This window comes from Anopheles darlingi, chromosome 3, assembly GCF_943734745.1.
Source record: "Anopheles darlingi chromosome 3, idAnoDarlMG_H_01, whole genome shotgun sequence".
In the NCBI taxonomy this organism is placed as follows: Eukaryota; Metazoa; Arthropoda; class Insecta; order Diptera; family Culicidae; genus Anopheles; species Anopheles darlingi.
The window spans coordinates 67,428,468-67,453,467 of NC_064875.1; the positions used below are offsets into that span (position 1 = coordinate 67,428,468).

At 48.4% G+C, this 25,000-nt stretch overlaps 2 protein-coding genes across 4 annotated transcripts in view; one reads left to right on the plus strand and one right to left on the minus strand.

Moving 5' to 3' along the window:
- LOC125954772 (probable methyltransferase TARBP1) overlaps positions 1–25,000 on the plus strand; it is a 321,619-nt gene that overhangs the window by 227,274 nt on the left and 69,345 nt on the right. The window lies entirely within an intron of this gene.
- Positions 1–25,000, minus strand: part of LOC125954787 (cyclic nucleotide-gated cation channel alpha-3) — a 64,287-nt gene that overhangs the window by 7,318 nt on the left and 31,969 nt on the right. For 2 of the 3 annotated variants that reach the window (XM_049685386.1, XM_049685384.1), the window contains 3 exons: positions 7,331–7,482; positions 7,097–7,238; positions 6,100–6,237 (listed from right to left, as the gene is read on the minus strand). In XM_049685386.1, the coding sequence (XP_049541343.1) occupies positions 6,100–6,237; positions 7,097–7,238; positions 7,331–7,482 (432 nt within the window). The remainder of the gene's footprint in view (positions 1–6,099; positions 6,238–7,096; positions 7,239–7,330; positions 7,483–25,000) is intronic. The other variant, XM_049685385.1, reaches the window with a different exon arrangement.

The following is a 25,000-nucleotide window of genomic DNA, read 5'->3' on the forward strand; positions in this document are numbered from 1 at the left end:
TGCATGAACTCGGGGCAACGGCCACCTAGCAATGATTGCATTTAGTGTAACGGTACCGAAATGTGGGTAAATGTAGAAGAGATAGAGAGAGATACTTAAATGGAAGTATGTGAGCAGGATTTATTTGAAGACAAACGAAAACGAAATGGAAAACAAAATGAAGAAAAAGTGGTCAAATGGACCGAAAGAGAGACAGCAAGTGATACGTAGGGAAAATAGAGAAAAAGAAAGAGAAAGAGAGAGAGAGAGAGAGAGAGAGAGAGAGAGAGAGAGAGTGGAGCAAATTCGAGAAGGATATCGAAATACTGTGTGTGACACGTACATTGAGATTCGATCGAAATTTCAAAACGAAGCCATTACTATGAGGAAACGATACAAACATCTGATAAGTGCACAGGGAATAACTTATAAATTGGAAGAACATATAGTGAGAATATTGTATAACGAAAAAAAATAAGGAAATGAAACAGCTGTTAATTGAAATTGAGGGAGAATGTTATATAAAACAGCATGAATAAAATAAAGAAATGAAGATAAATAAAACGATGAGATTCATTTCCATTCCAAAGAAAATACGAAGAAAACTCATTAAAATGAGAAACGAGAAGAAGGGAAATATAAAAGAAACTATAAATTCTGTGGCCAATATGCACTAAAAACCGATGCAAATGAACCGATGTTCCAATTGCGGAATGCAAACCATTCCGGGATACTCTTAGAACGAACGAGAAAAGGAAAACGAGTTAGAAAGCTTCTGAGGCGTACGCGAACGATGCTGCTGCTGCTGCTGCTGCCGTAGCACAATGGCTGTATCCATTTGGTTGATGCAATTATGTTCACATTAGCAAAGTGCACCGTTAGGTTTGCCAGGGACCAGAGCGCCACCATTAAACCGTGTCACCGTGCAGTGCACCCGGTTCGATATCGGATTATTATCGATTGATTAAAAATATGGTAATTTCGAACCGAAAGCATCGAAGCGTCGGGAAACAAGGAAAGCTGGAGCTCGTTAAACAAAACTCCAATGACACTGAGCCCTTGAGAGCGAAAAAGGAGGCAAAAGGACGATGACGACGGTAACGACGATGGTGAGATCCATTCAAAAAGACGTTTAGATGTTTACGTGCGCGCTCCTTTTCCGTGATCGAACCGAACGCGCCCGCGCGTCATTTGCATCGTTTGCCTCCATTAACTCGTCACCTGTATTGGGTGTGCCGAGGGTGAAACTTTTGTAATTAAGAAACTTTCTAACCAGCACTCACACCGGAACTCGACACTCGCTTGCCAGTGTCGAGGTGTCGGTGCCGGTGCCGGGAACGCGACAAAAACAGCGAAAAAACCGCAATCACTGTGGTGGTGGTGGTGGTTTTGGTGGTGAACAGATCTATTTGCTGTTGGCTTTCCAGTCAACATGGTGCGTTATTGAAACGGAACAATTTGCAAATGTAATTGTACCAACGATCGGTTATAGAAATTAATTGCATTTTCATTACAATAAACATTCAATCAAATTACACATTGACGACACACACACCGGGAGCGTGTAACGACGGGCGGCTAACGTACCGACCGGTCCGGAAATTAAACCGCTTCTAATAACAATGCACCTAAGCCTTCCGGGAGTTCCGGTTCCCTGTTGGCACCACCATTCCGGCCCTGCATTCTGTGTCACTGTCTGACGGGCTGCGCGAGGAGCTGGGGCGCGATTCCATGTTAATGATTACGTTTTCATTATCAGCAAACCTAACGGCTGCGGCTGTGGTTCAATCAGCGCTTATTCACCGTATCTCTCGCGTACACGCGTACAAACCAGCCGCAGCCGAACCGGTAAGCCACACATACTGTCACCATACATACCGCCAACGGTTTAATCAAATTCGTCCCATTCGCCTGACTGCCTGCCAGCCAGCCAGCCAGCCTGCTAGCGTGTGGATTGCTTGCACGAATTGAATTGTCCAATTAAGCGAGCGAGCGAACGAGCGTCAACCGAAACGGATGCCAGCGAGTGAAGGGCGAAGCGTATGAACAGGCGACATAATTCGGTTCACCTCTTCTTCGTCGGGACGGGAATCCTCATCTGCCCGGGATCTGCCGGGAATGCCGAACGAACAAGCGGGCACCTGCCAGCTGCTGGCTGGGGAGTTAGGTTGGCACGCTTGTTGTGTGTTCTTTTTTTTTTTTGCCTGCTTTCTCTGGCACCCCTCCCTTAATGCTCTCATATTGCTGCACGAAAGCACAGATGTGGCACTCAGGGAGGTGACAATAATGGTGGCACTAACTTAGTACAGTTTATACGCCGAAAGGGTGATTAAAATTAGACAATCCACTTCCCAAACATACCAATGGAGTGTTGCGAGCGTACGAGCCGAGAAAATGTCACTTGACACAATAATTAAGGGCGTCGTGCTCGTGAGACTCGTGAGGTGGGGAATGAAACGGTTGATTAGCTTTTCAAATACGGAAAAGGTTTGAAGCTGTTCAGCTTTTGTAACGCATCGATTCCGGTAACAAGAACCGGGATCTAAACTTGCTTTCGCTTAAGCTTGACCAATTGCTTAGGGTTTCGGTAGCGGTGGTGCAGTGCTGACGGTTCCCACACAATGTGCGTCCGATACAGCTGCGCCGGCCCTACGGAATAACCGGGAAGCAGCAACCGGTAAAAGTTGAACCTTAATCTGGCAGGAGAAACCTCATAACATTCAGTTCCGTTCCGGTTGAGTTGCGAGTCCGGTGCCGTGGCCGGTACCCTTTCATCTGCACACTATTCAAACTCTGGAACGTTGGGCGCGCTGAGGATTAGGATGCAAACCAATATCCTTCTGGTCAGTCCGTAACGTGGTATACACTGGAAGCACACGTACGAACGGATGAATGAACGGACGAAGGGACGGTGACCACCCCGCACTCAATTTGCAGTTGGCAAAGTTGTTTCAAAATCCGGTCCCTCGCCCTCCCCATTTTTTGTGGCCAACGCAGGTGTCTATGTGTGTGTGTGCGCAAGTGCATTGGAGTAAAAGTATCGTCAGGAAGTTAGTTAGAATGTCGAACCCCCCTTCTTCCCTTTCCATCCCGTTGGTAGGCAAAACTGAGCGACAAATTGGCAGTCATCGGTTTTCATTGCATGCTAGCAACGGTGAACTGAGACGGTTCCGGTTCCGGAAACCGGGGTTCCAAGGCAAATAATTAGACCAAGTAAGTGTAGTATGACGCCTGGATGTGTGCGAGGGGGATGTTCCAGCTAAGGATTAGAGCTGATTAATCTGTAGATTTGAAATGGAAATTTAACGATTCAGCTGCCTAGCTTCGACTTCTTCCATCTCAAGCAGGCTTTCCTAGCAGACGACGGATGCATTGGCACCATGCTTCCGGTGGGAGCTGTGATTCAACAGGCGTCTGGGGATTAGCCGATGGGATTTAATTGTGATTTATATTGCACAGCCCGTCCCCAGTCGTTCGGTGAGCCGAGCCTCCTAGACTGTACGGTGCATCGTGCTAGTCAAACTTTAACCGTTTTTTCTCAAGAAACTTATCGGACCGTAGAATGGAAATGGGTTATTCGGCTTAAAGTAGTTTAAGATGGTGATCCAGGAGTTGGGCTCATGTTACTTCATTTGTGCCTTTAAGATGGCTACGAAGTGTGGATCATGGACAGCTTTAAACCGGTGAGCACTCAGAAGCGTATTATTCGTTTTGTTTTTCTCGTAGGTTCAATCCATTTCGAAATTAACTCTTTTGTAAAGTAGTAAATAAAAATGGGAAAATAAGTATAATAAGTACTGTTGGTGCCAAGAATGATTGGAGCATTGAGATCGCTAGAAAGAGCCAAGAAAACAAAGAGCAACACACTTTAGGCCAATCCGGGGGGTAGCACTATGGTAAGAATCCAGGTCAAATGAGAGGCGATAGCAAACTTGAAAACACTCAGCATGAAGAGCTGCTGTTCAGCCAGTGAGACAAAAAGTGAGAGCGACAGAAAATGTACTAATGACAGTCAAACCAGGGGGGATGCTTTTGCTAGTCGCACCAGACATTCACACAGTTAAGAAAAGGGATACGGTAAATGATAGATACGGTAAATTAAAAAAAGGAAAGAGTTACAACTAATGCACACCGAGAAAGGTAAAATTGAAAGATAGGAGTGAGCAGAGAGATAAAGAAATAGAAGGAGCGAGAGAGATATATGAGAAAAAACACATTCAAGTAAGAAAAAACGTTCGATGGAGCTAATGAAAGGTGAGAAGAGAGATGCTAGAAACATGTTCATAGAGAGATATATGCTTATAATAAAGAACGATCATATAGTTAGTCGATGGTTGTTTGGTAAAAGTACAATAGCCAAGCAAAGCTTCAACTGAACGCTAGGTTATTGATTAATTTGGATTTGATTTCGTTACTTCGCTTTTTTTGCCGCATTTTCTATCGACATTCTTTTCGGGGTTTCCTACTGAGAATGCATTCAATTTGGTTTTCTCATTCGCGCTACACGATTCCTATTGCAATCATTCTGTTTTTTGTTTTTACTAGGGGATGCTAGGGAGACCACAGTCCTAAGGTCGAGGGGGCGGGGTAGGTAGGAAGCCATTGGTGGCACTGGGGTGCGCACCTTCACGGGTCATCACGTCAAAACATCGAGCCAGAAATAAGGAACGACTACTCTCGCAGGCTAAGAGTTTATTGGGTCAACTAATTAGCGCTACATCGTCCGGCTAACGGCAACGCACAACGTTCCGGACCGGCCGACGAGCCTAACGAGCCTGTCGCTACACACTAGGCATACTCGTACGGTTGGCCACTACAGACCCTCTACTACACACAGCGAAGAAAAAGAAGGAGGCACATCGAGAGGAGGAAAAGCCGGAAACTAAGGGGAAAGATGTAGAGCAAGGGAGAGACAGACAGAGAAAGAGAGAGAGAGAGAGAGAGAAGAAGAAGAAGAAGGAGAAGAAGCCAAGGAAAAGACGGAGAAAGTGGAGTTGAAGTTGGAACAGCTGATGCATTAGAACAGAATTCGATGGTTCGCCAACCTGAGCATCATTAAGCTAAAGGGAGTATTTTGTTTTCGATTTATCCTTGCAAATTTCGAATACTTTCTTGTTCTAGTGACCATGAATAGAGCTCGGCGATTTTTAGGAAAATAACACAACTGGGAAGTGGCACATTCGCACTGGCATATCTCACTAGTATACTACTACTCGACTGGGACTCGAGAGAATCCACATACAGGAAACGAAATACAAAACACATAGAGAGGTACATCTAGAAAACGGGGGGCCAAGCATTTGAAAGGAGGAGAGGGCATCAAGTTGATGGGAGGGTTTCATTTCCCCACCCGTAAAACCAAAAACAAAAACTCCAGAGGAGAGAGCAAAAGCATACTTGGGGTCGGCACGGGTATGAACAGTGGAACTCAATTCACTAGCTACTTGAAGAGGATGGAAAGACTGGATTGGTAGTTGGGGAGTGAGAAGGGAAGGCCAGTTACGATAAGTAAGAAAAGAGTGGCTCCTAGCTTTAGACCTCGCCGCCGCCTTGCGCCGTGACATATTCGTGTTGCGCCGAAGAAGACGAAGAAGAAGAAGAAGAAGATGCAGAAGGAGCAGCCTTCTCAGAGACAGCCTTGTGCAGCTGCGAAGACGCGAAGAGATGTTGGCCTTTCGATAATCGCTCGAGCGATCGATCGCTTGGAGGTTTGAGGATCGAACTGAGAGACGAAGCTGAGCACCTGAGCTGGGTGCTTTGGGTATTGATCGAAGGATTTAAGGGGATTTCACTCGCGATTGTGCGTCCAGTTTTTTGTGGGCACCATTTTCGATCGTGATCGCGATCGAGGGTTTATATTTTTTGTTTTTTGTTTTTTATTTTAGGTTTTAGGCAGGAATGGAAGAAGAAGATGGGCTTGATCCCGAACAAGGGGCGCTCTGGCGCTTTAATGGCCGCGCTAGTCTGACTGTTTGCGCGCTTTACGCGGGTTTGGCTCGTTTTGTTTTGTTTTTTTTGGTATCGCAACAGAGTTCTTGTGTCGAGCGATGAATGAGAAAAGATAACAACGTCAATAACAACAGTATTTTGCTTGGCTATCATATTTACCGAGCGCTTTACCTGCCGTACCCATGTTGAGGATACTGATCTCCCCGAAGTAGGAGCCGGCCTTCAGCGACGCCATCACCGTCTTGCCATTGTCGGCCACCACCTGCAACCGGCCCCGGTTCACTATGTACATCTCCTTGCCGACCTCTCCTGCGGGGAAACACGGTGCATGCATGCTTGTTAGTATGTTAGAGACTTTGAGTATGCGAAACTCAAAAATTTGAATCCAGAATCTAGTACAATACGGTTAGGGCTGAATGAAAATGGAATTAAATTGAATTTTCCTCCAGCCCGAACTAGGAGTCCCGTTTTACTTTCTTATTGCTCGCTCTCTATTCGCGTTGCGTCATAATTTTCCGCGGTAATGTGCGTGCATTGCAGGAATTTTCCCGCCCCAAAAACGGAACAACAACGAAAAAAAGAAAAATGGAAAGTAAAGCTGGGAAAAGCAGCAAGAAGCAAGCCGATCCGGAAAAGCCGCACACAAACTTGCAGCCACAGCAGCAGAGTTGGAAAATCCCTCCAACCAGCCAGCCAGCCAGCCAGCAGCAGGTCGGCTTTGTTGTAGTCGGCGCTAAACCCGGAACCGACGAGTGCCACCCATCCACATCCGCTCCGATCCGACCATGCTGGAGCGAGACGCGGAATCTAATTGTCCTGCTGCAGGTCGGTGGCGGCGACGACGAGAGAGAACGCGTTCGAGCTTAAGCGCAAGCGATGGAATCCCACACAAATACCACTCCCGCGTGTACGATGACGGTTTAACGGAGGAAATTTAGCGAAGACAATTTTCTTCTGCACCGCAGGAAGAGGTAGTGGTGCTGCTGCTGCTGGTGGTGCGTGTGTCGGCGAGGAAGTTGGTGCATTAGTTTCGAGGCGGTGGCGCGGTTACGCCACTTTCATCGCGAGGAATGCAAGTCACGTAGTAGCCCCCCGGCAGCAACGGCGGCAACGGCTCTGACACGCTAGCTTTAGACGATCGAGAGGTGTGGGTGTGGGGGTAGCTTACCTTTCCGGCAGATGAAGTCACCGGGCGAGAACAGTACCGGCCGAAGTTTTAGCACCAGCTCGCACAGGAATCCTGCCTCGGTATTTTGAAATATTTCTACTCGCTTAAGTGTATCTAAATGAACATTTATAGCTATCTCAGCCTGGTAGATAGGGGGAGAGAGAGAGAGCGAGAGAGAGTGATTAGATCCTGGTGACCTCGATGACCCCGTCCCTGGCTGTGCGTGTGGCTTACCTTTAATTTATCAGGAAGACATGATACAGCTCGCTCCTCGTCCGAGCACTTTTGCGTCAGCCAGAGGTAATCAAACCATTTTATGACCTTCACCTGCAGATGATTCGGCACTCGTCGCATCCGCATGTAGGTCTTCACACCGTCCAGCTTGGCTGTAATGGAACGCCGAGCGAGAGAGAGAGAAATATAATAGAGGAAAGTCGATTGATTGGTCCTCCGTCGGTCGGTCGGTTGGTCGCTCGCGTGGCGTGGCGCGTACGTTAAATGCGAAAGTTAATCAAACTCCCTCGCGGTCACCAGCGAGCCCTGGACCATGGACCAATGGACCGCCTGAAAGGGTTTTTGATTAAAACTGAATGCAGTGCATCGGGAGGTCCTGACGAACAGCAAGCGAGTGTGTGTGTGTGTGTGTGTGTGTGTTGGTGTCTGTGTCCGTGATGACCTTTTACCAGCCACCGCGGTGCCGGTGCATCGGAGGAGGGATTGTAACTTGTAACAGCAAGTCCGTAACACAGTCAATGACGGCATCTGCATCCTCTCTATTCCCTGATGAGCAACAGCAGCAGCTTCTTTGTTGCACTTTTAATGCAAGCAGCAGCGCAGTACGGCGTGTGATGGCAATTGTTTCCCTCGATTCCACCACCACCGGAGTGTCGAGCTGATGCACGTTGCCCACGCTGTTGCTGCACTTCCTGCGGCCGTCGGTGTTCTACATCAAGCACCAACCAACCAGCCAGCTACCACCGGAACTGATCTCTCCCCTCCTGCTCCGTTGGTGACGTAACGGAAGGCGCCATTGGAAAGCGTCTTCAGGCGATGCAACACTGACGCAACGCCAAGCCAATGCTTCTGTTCTAGCTACGGCGTGGCGAGTGGTGGTAGTGATGGTGGTGCAAGTTTCCCGACATTAAGCAGACTTTATGACACTTATCTTTTATTATGCTGTGGACGAGATCCAACCTTCGCCTCCCTCCCCTTTTGGGAGCGGATTCTACCCTAGGTCAAGCGCACAAGATCCTGCTCTCGCTTCCTGCTTACGGTGTCTAGAACGAACGCAGGTCCAGCGTCTGGTATGCTCAACCAATGATGATTCCCATGCCGATGGAAAGGGCAGCCGGTGGGGAGGATCGATTAGTGAGCGATGGTTTCAACAATGTTTCAGTGTTGCAACAACAAGAACAACCGACGGCAACGGTAGATTGCAACGGTAGGAGGGCTGTTGCCCATCCATTCCCTGTTAGCCGATACTATCTCCCATGTTGTCGATAGCATGTTCGAGCATATGTGCCACCAGCAGCGGATGGCACTTGATACATTGTCAAGATATTGTCGCTTCTGATGGTTTGAGTCTGAGTGGAGGAGTGAGGAGTGAGTTAGGGGGTACGGTTGCCGTGAGGAAAAGGGAAGAGCGAGACGATGATAAAAGTTAGAAGCTGTCATGTCATGCCATCGAACGGTGTTGCTGGCTCGGAATCAGATATGCTAACGCGCGCAGTGGAGTGAACTTCGAAGCGTCGAAACACTTTGGAGGAAGCACATTTTCAAGTGCTCGACCTGCAAACAGGTCTACTGCACTTTTTAGCATTTCGCGTCGTTGCTCTCGTCCTTGACATTGATTGGATAAAATATTCCTGAATCGGGTTTGTATTCATTACATTTCAATTGTTGGCTGTCAATGCTACATGCTTGATGATCAGTGTGCATGAGATACTCTTCAATACACTATCTTCAGGGGAAATGGTGATAAGAACAATAGTCACATTAAAGTGTGTATAGAATATGTTAACCTACAGTTAGCATTTGTTTCGACTGTACAATTCCTGTAGATGCCATACAAAGCAGTTCCGTTCTAACCTCAATTATGCCAATCGATTCGACGCGATGGGAGTTTCAGATCTAAAATCCCTGAGAGAAATGATTTTTGGTTTTCCATCGTTGGTTTTTCCATCCTTTTTTTGTAATTTTACAATAATCACAATGTGTGGGGCTATAATTACAGCGCTTTTACAGCGAGTTTGATAGAAACACGTTTTATCAACATCGAGCCACCACAAATTATACCGTGCATTGCATTTTAATTTCTGCACCACATAATTGAAGAATTAATGAAGCAGATGATATTGCCGTCGCTTACACATACAAAAGGTTTCAATGTGGTATCATTTAATGTATGAAAAATAATTGACCATAATAAATGGAAACCAAAGAATGGAATGTTATTTAACCAAAGCATAAATGCAGACCAGCCAGAAAACCCTACAATGTTTCAGCTAGCAGAAACTTTATGTACAGAATCTACTTTGCAACCCTTTGTAGCCTTAGTAATTGATCATTTTTTAGGTACTGCTGTATCTAAAACACCGTTTTATATACCGTATTACCCTCTGTTGTGGTAAAAGTGAAAACGTGCAACCCGCGATTAGCGTTTCGCCCTCGATCAAGTATCAAAAGCTCAATTGCAAATGGCGATGAAAAAGTGAAGCTTCAACAACTATTCAAAACAAATGGTTCCAATGAACCGTGACGGTGACTTATGCGATACCTTCCACCCCCCCCCCCCCCCCACTCCCTTTTGGAGGGACCTGGCGTGCTTAATCGTTTGCCACTACCGCGCAACTGAGTCCTGCCTAACACGCCCGGAAGCACAGTCCATTTGTAGTGAGTCTGACGGCCTTTTACGACCTCCCGGATCCCAATTCCACCCCCCTTCAGCACCATCCCATTCCATCCGGTGCAACATAACGCAATGAATAGTGTGCCATAAATAATGGTTGCCAGTTCCATTTTGCTTTTTGGCGTTTTTTTTTGGGCGTTGTTTGTTAACAAAGCCAATACACACGCGCTCATGCACCCGTTCGAGCACACTCCTCTCCTCACCTCACACACGCACACACACACACACCCTCTAATTATCTTCCTTCCCAATGCCTCCGAGAGGGAGGGGTGGCAGCGTGAGGAAATCAATCCGAAATGTTTTCGCTCACTACAACAACAACAACGCGTTGTTCAGCTGCTACCGCCATGGGATCGACGTGCGTTGTCGCCCGCAGTCGCGGCATGTGGCGTGACGACGTGGAATGGCAGTTAAAAGCACGTGCCACTTGCTGCCGTTGGATGCTGCTGCTGGATGCTCTTTCCTTTTTTTCCCCCCGTATCGAGAGGGGAAGCTCTTCCAGGTCGTCGATCCGATTATATTCGTTTTGATGATTTATGAAACAAAATCGATGGCTTTGTGCTGAGAGAAGGGACTGGATGCTGTGTCGAGGGTATGTGCTTATGCGTATGTGTGTGTGTCTGCAATGAAGGCAAACAATGGAGAAAACGGAGGGACACCGAGTGCGTACCGAGTAATTGCCGCTGACGAATGAAAGGACGGACGGACCGAACCGAACCGAACCGAACGGTGACAAATGCGTCAAACTTTGTTTTAAGCCGTAACACTCTGTGGCAAACATGGCACAGCTGTGCAGGTATGTGTGTCTGTGTGTGTCTGTTAGTGTGCACACAACCATGGTACAGGCAGCTGAGGCTGGCAAGTGCTGAAGGGTAAACAGAATTCGCAACAACGGGCAACGGTTGTTGCGGGTTTAACAAACCAATCGACCGGAATCGGCCTCCCCAGAACGTGCTTTCCGGAGTTTCATGTAGGGGGAGAGGGGCTCGTTCAGGCAAACGAGCGAACTAGTGTTGTTGTTATCAGTTCATAACTTGTTTTTGGGTTTTAGTGAGTTAGCATCAGAACCGTTTGTAGGAGTTTGCCCCGCTGGAAACTCGCGACACTGCAACGCGTACGTGCCAAAGGGATCAGCTGAGGCTACTTCGATCCTTTTTTTTTGAGACCTTCAAATCACTTAGTTAAAATCAACAACAAAGTAGCATGCTTGTCTTCTGTTCTTTAGTATTAATGTCAAAATGCTTGAGCGAGAAATGAGAAGAGGAACACCTTTGCGAGAGTGCCTTTAACGTATCAAAACAACCGAATTAGCTCGGCGTACTTCACGGGTCATAGAACTCTCTGCTCTCAGGTCACGCTATGACGTCAGCAGCAAGAGACCCGCGTTATGATGCACAACTGTGACCGGCCCCGGAAAATTGTCCCTCCCTTCCCTCTTCATTAACCCTCTGCATGCGCACTAGCATATGCTCCTGCTCGAAAGAACACTCAATGGTGTGCAAAGAGGCCTTTGTTTGGAGCAAACGTGGTGCCAGAAACGTGAAATACGGCGAAGCGGTTGAAACAGGCCAAAGGTGAAAAGCGAAAGAAAACCGAAAAACAGTCCGAATGCTGGACTCTACCTCCCCTGATGACGTACGCTGTTGCTTTATGCAGAATGCAAATGCAACAGAGTGCCCATCATCATCATCATCTGCCAGCAGTCAGCTGCATCAGCAGCAGTAGTAGCAGCTGTTAGTCTTAGTGCTCCAACGGTATGTTTATACGGCCAGTCATACACACACACACACAGACACATAGCAACAGCAGCAGCAGTTCGGGCGATTCGCCCGAGGGTGAATTGAATTGTCCAACAGCTCCCCGGTGATGCTTGATTCCATTTGGTGCAGGTGCGACTCTCGCACCCACCTGGTGCACCGAAGGGGCGGACCGGCTCAAAGCTCAAAGGACACACGACCGTGCCGTGTCTCTCGTGTCCAGGTCAGGTAAAGGCCGTGCCTGAGTGCTTCCTTCCCAGGGCTTCGCTTTCTCTTTAATCAACCTGCACACACACACACATCCCCTCGTGGGGTGGAGGAGAAGAAAGAGAACAAGGAGCACAGTTAGCAGCGTTCTTCGTTTCCGTTCCTGCGCCAAGGAAATCCCTCTCGAAGGATCCATCTTCTTTCGCTGCCCTCTTCCTTTTCGCGTAGTACTCGACGTGTACATAACCTACTTTCTATCCCTGCGCACACACACACACAGCCGGGACACAACGACGCACAACGGACACACGATACCCTCCCCCCGGGGTGGAGAAAGGACCGGGAGTGGAACATGAGAACGCACATAAACAAAGGCCGTGGCGTTCGTTCGTGGCCTCCGGTCACGAGCTTCCGGAGGAGCGGCGTTCGGAGATGCGAGACGCAAGCGACGAGCGAGAAAGTTTCGTCCTCGTTATGTGTGTCTCTGTGTCTGTGTGTGTGTGAGAGAGTGGCTGAGGCAACCGGTGCGGTGGACCGGAAACAGAAAGCCAGTCTCTGCGGTGATGCTAAAAATAGACTCGGCTCTGGTCGGCTCGACGACGGGCTCTACGCTTTAACGCTGCTGCTGCTGCTGCTGCTGCTGCTGCTGCTGCTGCTGCCGCAGTGAAACGGTCGATAACTGTGCGACGCTCTCGCCATCCGCATCCTGGCATGGCCTCAACGCAATCTGGCGGCGTGCGAGAGTGTGCGAGTGAGCGAGCGAGCGAGGAGGATTGTTTGAGTTTTCGAAAGTCTAAAAATAGACTTCATCCCTGATCGATTCCAGGCCATCCTGGGGCGGGGGGAGGAAATGATAGGAGCAGCAGCAGGGTGTGGGAAAAGCAGGGAAAAACCGGAAAAGTTTCACTCAATTCGGTGTTGTTCCTTTCTCCGCATCGTGCCCGCTCACTGTCTCACTTCACAACATCACTCCTCTCCATCAAGATATAAGCGGAGGCGAGAGTGTGTGTGTGTGTGAGTGAGTGAAGTGTATGTGATTTCGTTTCGTTTCCGTGAAAAGCGCGTGGAGCGAGAGAATCAAAAGCAGAAACAGAAAGCAGCAAAAAAAGAACGATAAGAATCCACAGCAACCGAGTCAAGTCAGTGTTCTGTAAAGAAGTGAAGTGAAAAGGCTGACTGGTCACAGGCTTGGCTGGCTGGCTGGCAGTGGCCCGTTCAGTGAAGCCACAGAAGCCACGGAAGAAAGCAAATCTGCTCAAAATTTCCATTCCATGCTTCCTGTGCTCTTGCTTTCTTCTTCCTTTCTTTTTGAACGTGGCTCCGGTCCAGCATTTATTTGGCAGCATTTGGCTCCAAGCAGCAGCCAAGCAGCCAAGCAGCAACAGCATCAGTTTTCGGTATTTATTTCGCTCGTTCGCTTGCTCGCTTTATTTATGTACCGCTGACAGTAGGGCACCAGGCAGCGGGTAGGGAAAGAAGGGGACCGGCCGAACGGAACTTGACCGATTGATTTGCGCCAGAATCCGATTTTTGGAAACTCCCTCTCCTTCCCTTCGAGGGTTTCGGTTGGTCAAACAAATGATCAATTTTTCCATCCCGTTATGATTGAATGTTGTTGTCATTAAAAAGAGGGAAACGAGGTGGACGGGGCGAGCGAGGTGAAAGGGATTGATGGCCGCAGGGGATGCGAATGATGATGAACTGTTTTCTATTTCCGTTTTCAAAAATGACGTCGACGGAGGTAATACTTTTTTTTCGGGCGAGCTATCCACGTCATGAATTGATGGGAAATTAATTTGTGAAAACATTTTCCCCCATCCCTGAAGGGCCAGTTTCCTTGCGATTGATGCAATGACTGCAACACGCTAAAGTGGACATTACAGGACCTCATTTCCTCATAATAACATAGCAAAGGGCGGTATTATTGTCAGCCGAAGTCGTCTTTCGTTTTTTTCGAGTGGTAAAATGGTTCAAACATTTTTAATAAAAACCATGACTACAAGGAAGAGAGTCTGCATGTTTCGGAATTTTGCCAGATTTCATGTTAAATTATTTGATTTCATGTTCAAATTGTTTAAAATTAGCTTGTAAATAACTGGAACTCAACCAATTCAAATGACTTACGGTGCAGTAAAAAGTACTAAAAAAATATAATAGATTGAAACGAATATTCTATTTTAAAGCAATTGAACCGCTCGTCATGCTTCTCAATTCTTTTGAAGCCACTGCACGCTGAATGATAAAGAGACTATTTGAATTTAAAGATTGAAACCAAAGCTACATACTTAATCACAAAAGAAAGCGAATCAAGTCGCACCGGGATGTCGCTTTGCATATCCTTAAACCGTGCTCTCAAAGACACTCAACAACAAACGGAATAACGATAAGAAACGATTGATTGACGATGGCGCTCCGATCACGTACGGTTTGAGAAGCTCCCCATCCCGCTTTTGTCGTCCGAGAACAGTGTCTCAGTCGGGCGACGGTTCGACGTGTAAATAAGAAATAAACAATCGATCCTCGCCTTCTCGGCGAATTCTTTTTTTTTTTTGCTTCAATTTCTCGAATCGCTTGTTCGCCTCAAGCTAGCAGCCGGTCGTGACTATTCAACCGAACCCCGGGTGTAGGAGGACCCTGAACGACGAATTAGACAGAAATTAGAAAGATAAAGGTGCCAACATTTTAACAATAATTCAACAGGCCAACCGAGAGTGTTGAAATCGGTGTCACTCGGCAAGTTTACTTTTCCAACATAAACAAGCCGGAGCCCAACACGCTCGCTCCCAGTTTCTCTCTTTCTCGTTGGTGTGCGAAGCGACATGATGCCAGCAAAACCCTGGTCGGCCTGTCCGTCACATCATAGGCCATAAGGCAGCATATTTTAATGCGAAAGCGAAACAGAGAGAGAGAGAGAGCGAGGGAGTGAGTGAACGAAGCAGCAGCGCTTCTTCTTCCTAGAAAAGTATCAAGGAACGGGCCGCATAATAATGTGCGGGTGGCCGATGCCAACCAGCCAGCCACTACCAGGCGCCTCCATTTCAGGCTCGCCTCGCCTGCTCCTCGAGCCAGACGATGAGGCGATGAGCAAGAGACTGCGCCTCAGCCACCGTCATCGAGAAAGCGGCCACTCGGTGGTGGTTAAGGATGTGTTTTTCACTTTTCGTCACTTCATGGTGTTGCGATGAGCTGGAACCATCAGCAACATCGTCGTCCCCAGCTCTGACTCTGAGGCTTGGTTGGACTACTGTTTACCTCGTGTTTGCTTCTTATTCTGCATGTGTGTCTGTGTGTGTGTGTTGCTGTGCATGTGTTTGATTCTAGGCCGTGTCGTTGATGGTGGTTTCTGGTCCGCTGGTCGCTCCCACATTTCACTTCCCCTTTCTTTCTTAACGCAACACCACATCCGCTTCCGCTGTTTACCGGGAACGAAGAAAGTCGGTTGCAAGCAAGGAGTGAAGCCAAAAATGGAACAAAAAAAGGAAACCCGATCTCTGCCAGTGTAGCAGAGAGAAGGGTAACAGAAGTTGAAACACTGTCAGTATTCACCTCACGCCGACGTGGCCACCGCCGGAACGCTTTCGGTTTCCGTCAACAAAACAACAAGGGTGAGAATGTGTTCCTTTCGTGGTGAAGGATGCTGATGCTTGGAAGGACTGCTTGGAGCGTCATTGTCTTAGCCGATGGATGGCATAGGAGAGATGCCATATCGCCATCGTTCGTGGTTGAGACAACAGCAACAGCCTCTCGCCTCGCCTCACTGACTAAGTGGCTTGTTCGTGCATCACATGGTTTCAGGCCAGTCACTCGTTAAAACTGATGCTCCTGCTGCGCCAACAGTGTAAAGCTCTTCTTCTGGACCCCGAAAATGCAGAACACCAACCGTAAACATGTACGTGCACACGTTCGCACGTTTTCTGCCACGTCACGTAACGGAACGGCCGGGCGGAAGCCAAACATTCGATGGTTCGACGGGAAGCGGAAGCTCGTTAGGGCTGTTATTCTACTACGCGCGACGCCATGGTAATGGTAGCCTGGCCCCCGGTGAGGTCGGGACGTTAACCACGAACACAAAAGGGACACAAAATGCGGTCGAATCCGAAATTGCAACGGATATGCCTTAGCATATCGGGGCATACGGTTTCATCGGGGCAGATCAATCGGTTTCTGTTCCCGATACCAACGCCAACGAAGGAATTCATTTGTTTTCTACGAATTGAAACTGAAACCAATCGGGAACTGGGCTGGAAAGAAATGGTTTCTTTCGAAAAACAAAAAAAAAAGGTTATCGAGCACCAGGCGCCTCCATCGATGGAGACACCGCCCAGCAACCGAAACTCAGCGAAGAAATCTCGACGCTCCCTGGTGTACCCTGGCCCATCTAAGCCCGTCTTTGATCTTTTCAAGCAGCAAAAGTCGCTCCATCACACAGTTCTTCATGGTGGGTGGTGGTACTGGTGGTGTTGAGTGGATGAATAGTATGTACTAGCTGCTGCTGCTCGCGTGTAGGGCTTAGACATGTTTTTTTGCGAGCAATTGAGCGCCAAGCAACAGGGTGCTTCACGCTGCCGCTTCCCCTCTGCCACCAGTCCCCTGTCCAAGCCTGGCAGTAGCGACGTCATACCGTTTCAAGTGACAGCAGCACCATTCGGGAGCCGAGGGACAAAAGGTGCGTGAAGCTTTACTTTCTTCTACGTCTCTAGCCCGGGCCGAGCATGAATTGGCATAAATCCTCAATGCGTGGCCGTTAAGAAGAGGAATGGGGGCGGGATTGAGGCTGTTGCAGAAAAGCAGCTTGAAACGGGCAAGCCATCTTGTCTTTAGGTTGCGGGGAGAAGGGGCACCAAAGTGACTTGGAGCACTCGGTCTGATCCACATCATCGGTGGTCACTTCCTTGGCCACGCGGGGGTTTGGCTCAAAATAGCCATTAGTCACTCCCCTGGTGCTGGTGCTGGTGATGATGGTGGTGGATTTCTTGAAGACCCCGGAATCGGACCATATTGCAAAGTCATGTCGTGTCAGTCATTCGCATTCATCCGTCTTAGACCCCGAAAAATATTTACGACCCCCTGGAAAGGGGGCGGGGGGAGGGAGGCGGAAAGCTAGCGCGGTGGCCTGTTGACACAAAGGGATGATTTCATTTTCCTAGCTTTGCTGGGTGCTGCTGGGTGGTTTGCGAGCTTTTGACGCATATCGAACGCCAGCGATGAGATGGAAATTGATAACAAACAGATGATGTAACGCTTGTAGCTCCACGACGTCCGTCCGACTCCGGCTGGCTAATGCAGCTAACATAACATTATGATAATTATGGAGTGAAAGCTCGTTCGAAGAGGCGCGCTCTTTGCGCCTAAATGGCACACCCCATTCCTAATGAAGTAGCTTCTATCAGAATAATGAAACCAACTTGAGCCTTCTGTTTGCTCGCCATGAGTGTTTGAATGACTGCTGCTACTTCTGTACTGGTACTTGTGTTTAAATAATACGTCCCAGGGCGAGCATAAGACGATAAAGTCATAATCTAACGCAAAGAGCCACTCCTCTGCGTCACTTTTGCCGAGAAAATGGACCTGGCTGCTGCTGCTGCTGCAACTTCAGTTCATTCCCGCGCCATTCGGCTTCGTCTAAACCATTTCTTCGCTCACGCTCACTTTGTACGTTTGGTACGATCGAACACGACCGGTGTCTGGGTCTGGTCTGTGGTAGGAAGGAAAGACCGAACCGGTACCGAAAGTTTTCTGTTCGCTCGTTCGTAATAGCTATAATCAAAGATAGATCTGATGTGAGATGCGCTGATAAAAAGGCGCATCGCTAAGAGGCATTTATGATAAATGGTTCGAGGGTTGGCTTCGGTCGCCCACGGCTCGAAAATGAATGGTTTGTGAGATGCTCGTTTGAAGTGACATTTGTTTCTTGTATTTTATGCCCCCTTCCCACCGTCTTCATTCCTCTCATTGCGCTGAGGCCCGGGGGCCCATTTTTTCGCTTTTCATTTTCAGTCATTCCAGCGAAGTCAGTCAGCCAGCGAACGGACCGGGTGGCCAGCCAGACATTTCTCATTTCTCCCCGGGGAGTATTTGCTATTCCACTGCCCCAATTCCAGTGACATCCTCGTGCTGCCATTTCAGCCATTGTTACCATTTTTGCATCAAGGCAACCACGGGGGCCAGGGCCACGGCAGGCCAGGATGGACCTCAATGGCGACAGGAGCAGCAGTGACACCACAGCCTTCACTACGAACCTGACAGCTGAGAACGCGCGCTTTCTTCGCATCCTTAAGGCGGGCAGGGCGACCAGATCCAGAGATAGGAATCCAGGATCTGAAGGATCGACCCAAGTAAGATCCACACGGATCGCACGCAGAGACAGAAAAAAACAAGCTGGCTGGAAATGAAAACCGCTCCAAATGTATGCTGCTATCTGTGGGTTGCCCGATGTCACTCAGCATCAGTGACGCCGTACGCCTCTTACCACACACTCGCACACACACACATGCCACGAGGTTGTCAAAGACTCCACCGAAGGCACCGTCTGGAGCCTTCATCATAAGCCCGGGTACGAGTACGGCATACATATATTATGTTGTCAATTTAACAGCTCTAGCACGATCACATCATTACCGTACCACGTTTGTGTCGTTTACGGCTCGCGGTGTGCGCCTCTCTCTCTCTCTCTCTCTCTTCACTCCAGCACACCCTCCTGTGTGTGTGTGTGGGGCCATGAGGTTGGCTTTTAGCTGAGCCGATTTGCGCAGAGATTTTTCTGCATTTCCAGCGTTGCCAGCGCCGCTAGCGAGATGGATGGATGGATGGATCCCGGCGGTCAAAGGGCAGCACCGAGGCAGGGGCAGGGCCAGGGACTGACTTGCTGACGGATCATCACGTATTCGTCAAAATTATGTTTTTGTGGCAACCAAGGAGGCGAGGCCGATGTTTTGCTGCTGCATTTACTGTGCGGCTGCTGCTCGTCTTCGTCGTCGTTGTCGTTGTCGTCATTGAGTCACCTTATTTTGCACTCGACGGGATTGGCGGTGTCGGTTTTTCCTGGTTTCTGCGAGGGGCCTGTCACCGGGAACAAGTTGTTTCGAGAGTTGTTTTCATGTGTGAAGAGCAGCATCGCAGGCAAAGTCGTGCTCACGCTGGTACTCACGTTAACAGCATGTCGCGCTCGCGGTTGAGTAATTTATTCAAAAGCCTCATCGCCACAAAGAGGGCGAAAGGACGGCAGGAAACATCGCTTCATTCGCCCTCCGCCCAATTAATAGCGACAAGAATTATGTAGTTTTCGAACGAGGAAAAGTCCTTTTATGACAAAAGAGAGGAGCAAGAAAAACAAAATGTCCGGGCTCGGGTATAGGCAAAAGTAAGGAGGAAGAAAAAAAGAGATCAAAAGCAAGCGCAGAGGAGAGGAGCGAGGCGGAGAAACATCTGTTCAGACCAACCCTCCAGGCAATCATTACTCAGCAATAGGGAGAGAGAGAAAGAGAGCGCGCCCGCGAGTCAGTAGTCACCATCTGACACACCAGCGTGGCACACATTCACGCACCAGCCTCTTTGGCCGGGATGGCAGGTTGGCATGTTGGTTGGGAGGTTTGGGGAGGCGCGGGTGCGTTTGAATAATTCATAGCAATCACGACGCGGTAATGCTGCTTTCCATGTTCTTATGTGATTTGCGGGGTGATTGCTGCCACCGGTAAGTCCCGGGCCCTGAGCCGAAGCTTTGTTTGCCTGCCTTTTTCGACACACACACGCGGCGCGGTGCTATTACAAGCTTAACAGGCGACTCGAAAGGTGCTCGAGTGGAACATACGAGGGGTGCCCATTCTCACCTCACCCTCCTCCACAAAAAAAAATGCGGAAAAACAAAAGAAACAGAAGGTAGATCACCCGGCACATACCGTTTTGGGGCTCATTTCAGTGCTCTTCAACGCACGATGTTTCCATTTTGGCGGGCAGCAACAATGTAAACACTGTTCCAACACAAAAATCTTAACATAACGACGAGTTCTAGCACATAAAGCAATCACTCAAACAAGAGCTCGCACGTCGAACCAGCTTGCATGAAATGAATTCCACACACACACACAGACCACACAAATAAATACGAACGTTACGTAGGCATGAAAGGAAAGTGGGCCAACCAACCAGCATCGGTCTCCAGCAAACAATCGAACCGACTCATTCGATGACACATACATATTATGGGCCCTATTGCGAGTGTCTTGTCTTGCAAACGAGACTGCCTTACTACTGCTGAAAAAACTTAGCAGTCTTGCATAGCTTTTATGAATGAATTTGTGATTTTTTACAGCCTGATTTCAAAACAAATACTAATACTAACAAATTAATCACCAACACCACCAAAATCCAACATCTTTCGCTACAATGGCAACTACGACCAAAACGAAAAAATATACCATTTTCAGTCTCGTTTTCAAGACTCAGAGTCTGTTGCCAAAACCTACCAGACTCTGAGTCTTGAAAACGAGACTGAAAGTCTCGTTGCCATTGGACCGAAGGATGTTGGTTTTCAGTGGTGTTGGTGATTAATTTGGTAGTATTAGTATTTGATTTGAACTCAGGCTGTAAAAAATCACAAATTCATTCATAAAAGCTATGCAAGACTGCTAAGTTTTTTCAGCAGTAGTAAGGCAGTCTCGTTTGCAAGACAAGACACTCGCAATAGGGCCCTATGTTTTGACAAGTGGAACAAATTTCTCCATTCCCCGCTTGTCTTGCCTGTTGAGGAAAGGGGCCACAACGTGGGCCTCCCCAGGAGCGCAACAAATTATGTCGGAAGTCAAGTCAAGTGCAACGCCAACGCACACATCGCACAGCGCGCCACGCCAACTTCGGAACTTCACTTGAACATCAGGGTTTCCCCGCCCCCCGCTCTATACGCCCACCCCTTACCAGCGGGCGTGGGGCGACAAATCATTCTATTGACTGTGCTCTTCTTCCGCTTCTTTTTCTACTTCGCTTCGAAACATGCCAGATAAATCATGGTACAACATCACAACACAACACAACCAACATAACAGCAGTACCGCTATCCTTCGCTACCTCGTCGTATCGACTGTTCAATACCAGAAGGTGGGGGGGAGGGGGCAACGGTACAGCGAGAAGCGAAATTTGCCAATCAATGCCCACACACACACACAGAAAGGTGATATTTCAACCAATAATGTTGTAACGGAAAAATATTGCTCCTCTGCGACGTCTGCGGTGCAATCCTTGAGGCATCCGCTGACTCTGTCTGACTCATCCTCACACACACTCGCTGCACGGTTGTAGTGGTGGTGGTGGTGGTGGTGGTGGTGATGTGATCCTGTCCTCGTTCTTCAGGATAGCAACCAACGTGAGCCACGACGTTGATCGAATTGAAGAGAAGAGAAGAGCATTGATTTGTTTACCGCAATCAATATATCATATGCTACACTCCAAAACCACTTCACACACACACACACACACACACGCATTCGTTCATTGATGATATCATGGTGGTGGCGCGTGTCACGAGTAAATTCAATCAGCAACGTCGTCAAATGTCGTCAAAATCCGTGGCCATCACTGTGACCGCGTGCTGGAAAATAGAAAACATTCAAACACACACACACACATACACACACACATACAAGCAGCGGTTCCATATAACGACAAACATCTCCAAACTCCATTGGATCGAGTCGCGAAGTCGAAAAGATACTTCAAGAAGTAGTAGAAGAAGAAGAAAGATCAAGTGCCAAGTGTGTATGTGTGTGTGTGTGTGTGTGCTCGCGTGTTTGTACGTCACAAAGATCAATAAACATCCGTTCGAAAGTGATAGAGTGAGAGTTGAGGAAGAGGCGATCACCGATATCAATATGCTGAAGAGGATGCTGCTCCCACAATCCCCCAGACAATGTCCTGTTGTCTGGACTGCTGCAATGTCTTGGCGTGCCGTGTGGTGGTCGTCGCGTGCCCGTACGATAAGCACCCTCAACACCAAACGTCACGGTTCTTTGTCGTGACGACTTCTGAAGATCCGATTGAAAGGTCCCGGAACTCGAAAACAACACAATCTCACAGTGTGTATGTGTGTGCGCATGTGTGTCAATCACACCAGCAGCAGCAGCAGCAGCAGCAGCAGCAGCATGATGATGCCTATTGACACCTGGGTGGCCTGTCTTGTTCCACGAAGTACAAAAGAAGACGAACCACCCGGGGAAGACGCCATCGAGGCGCACGAGAAAAGCTCGAGATAAAATGCCGAGCAACGTTTCTTGCTTTTGCTTCCTTTTTTTTCGTGGAAATTCCAAGCCTCCGAGTCCCAGTGGAACATCGTGTTGGTGAACATCTTTTCATCCCCCCTTTCTCCGCCCGTGTTTGTAGCGGCCACCTTCACGGCGCAGCCTCCGATGGCTTCGGGCCTCAATCGTGGCGTACCCGGTTCCATCTCGTGTGCAAGCTGCTTCACATCCAACCAACCAACCAACCAAACAAATCTAATATGTAAATCCATAAAATATTAAGATTATCCAAGGAATTTATTTGTTGCCTGCGCTGCCAGCGCCGCCGCGGGTAACACATACATTGCGACAAACCACCACGTTCGTTCCTTCGTCGACGAGGCCACGAAACCGGCCAGGTACGTAGAGAGGTGCGAGAAAGGGGGCCCGGAGTTGACGAATTGGATTTCTAACGAGACGCTCGAGCCAAGAACTAGCACCGAAGGGCAGACAGACGCCGCCACCCCATGGTACGGTAATTTGTTCATCTCCTGTCATCTCGTCGTCGGTATGTCAGAGAACGGCTGGTGCGCGAGCTGCCCAGAGGCACCTTGGTCCTGGCCTCGGTCCCAGCCACGGCAACCGGCGCTGTTTGCCAATCTACGTTTATGAAATTTAACCCAAAAGAGCCGCCCTGTCCAGGTCAGCGTCAGAGGAAGGGCAGCACCAGCACCAGCAGCAGCAGCAGCAACCGTGGCTTTAAGCTTATAATTGAATGAGTTTAGAGGCAGCGTAGCGACGGACGACGAATTTAGCGAATGTTAATTGAGGTTCTATTTTTGTAATTTCCCTCCTGAGCGAAACCATCCTGAGACATTCGGTCGGGCAGCGTAACCAATTTGACGCTAGAAGTTTTGCTAATTGTGAATATATACACGCCGGTGGATACTTTAATTAGCAGTTCCGGTGCTGCCCAACATGGCGATCAGTATATGATCTTGGGACGTAGCAGCAAAAGACGAACACGAGCCGAGAATAAACTTTGAATGCGTCTTGGGCATCAAATTACGATGCATTCTCCATTCCAGCGCTACAGTTCCTCACTGGAGCACACGTGTAACCGGGGCCTGGACCGTCCGTGACCGAGCTAAGGGGATCAGGGAATCCATTTCGGTTTTCCAGTTTGTTTAATTTTTGCCAAGTGACTCGTATCGTACGGGTCAGTACGCTTGGGATGAGGCGTTTGATGTTGCTTCACGTCATCGCAGGAGCAAATTCTCATTTCCGGTGCCCAACACACACACACACACACACGCACAGTCTGTCACTGTGTGGCTGAGAGGATGTATGCATGGATAGAGCGATGTTCTGGCCAGTTGCAGCGAGGCATGCGAGGCGATCTGCGTAGCTCGACCGACAGATCGGTCCATCGGAAGTTAATTTATTTTTCCCATTCATGGCCCCACCTGGTGCCTATGCTGCCACTCCTCTCTGCACTGCTCTCTTTCGTCCTTTTAATCACCGAGTAATGCAGCGCTAGAGAGTGACAGGGCAGATGGGCGTTGAACCGAGCGGTATATCCGATGTGGAAGCTCAGTTCAGATTCAGAAGATAATTTCCGCCAGCCGCCACATTCCTCGCGCGGTGGCCATACCCGCGAAAAGCGTTTAACGCAATCACCGGTAACTCGGGAACGCGCGCGCGCGCGGGCGAGCTTTAACGAGGTTACGGTTGGCTAATTTGTGTAAATTTATTTAACTTTAGCCGCGCACTGAACAGGGAGACATTGCTGATGCTGCTGTTGGTGGCGATGGGGGCGCCTAATTGAAGGGAGATTGATTAACGATTCAAGATTTGCTGCGAACATCGATCGCTATCGGTGTAGTGATTTGAACGAGTGGTGTTGGTTGTTGGAGTGGACCTTTGGCGGATTATAAGATTCGAGAGGGATCCGAGATACTTGCGATTGCGTCGAGTAATTATGAAGCATGTTAGAGAACCGTTTTATTCTGTCTGCCGTGTGGTTGATTCACTCATTTTGTGATCGATATTCGTTCTCTCAATACACTGTCCTGGCGCTAATGGAAGGTGAGCAGACTAATGGATTCCTGGAAGCTTTCGCACGGATAAAGCTTAGTCAGACATTGTCCGTTTGTTTGCCATAGAAGACGATATCAAAAATAAGATAATGTGCATCTTATGATTATGATTTGAAAGACTAATTTCGAAGAATAGATTACTGTCAGTTTCAATGCAAATGTATTGTTTGTGGTGTCAGTATGTTCAAAATGGGTTCCTCTGTTCATAAAAAGGTAAATTTAATACTTTCTAAACTAAACTGATGAACACTTATACCTATTAGTTTATGATGTCCATTTATCCTTTAGCTCAACAAATGCATTGCATCCGATGGACGGAACATTTGATTCGTGTAAATAGCAGTATTTTTTTATCGATTTACGCCAACTGTACGCCTTCAATTCAAACCAATTCGCTTAGTTTGAAACCGAAAAAAACCCACGAGCCAGCTGGTTCGTAGCCAACGAATACTATTGCCGCTCTAACGCCGCTAAACATCCTGCCTTTGTTTCCTGGTGCTTTGGCGTTCCAGAAGTTTGTGTTTTTTTTGTGGTGGATCTTCCGCTTTACAATGTCTCCATCTGCAGCGCGTAAGAACCGCCGCCCAGACCGCTCCAGACTTGGCCGGACGCCAGCAATCAAACCAACCAACCAGACCACTTTAGAGCACACGGATGGCACGGATCAAACGTCCCGTCGTGCGCTCGCGCCCTAAGACAACTCGCGCTAGCGGTCGAGAACACACAAA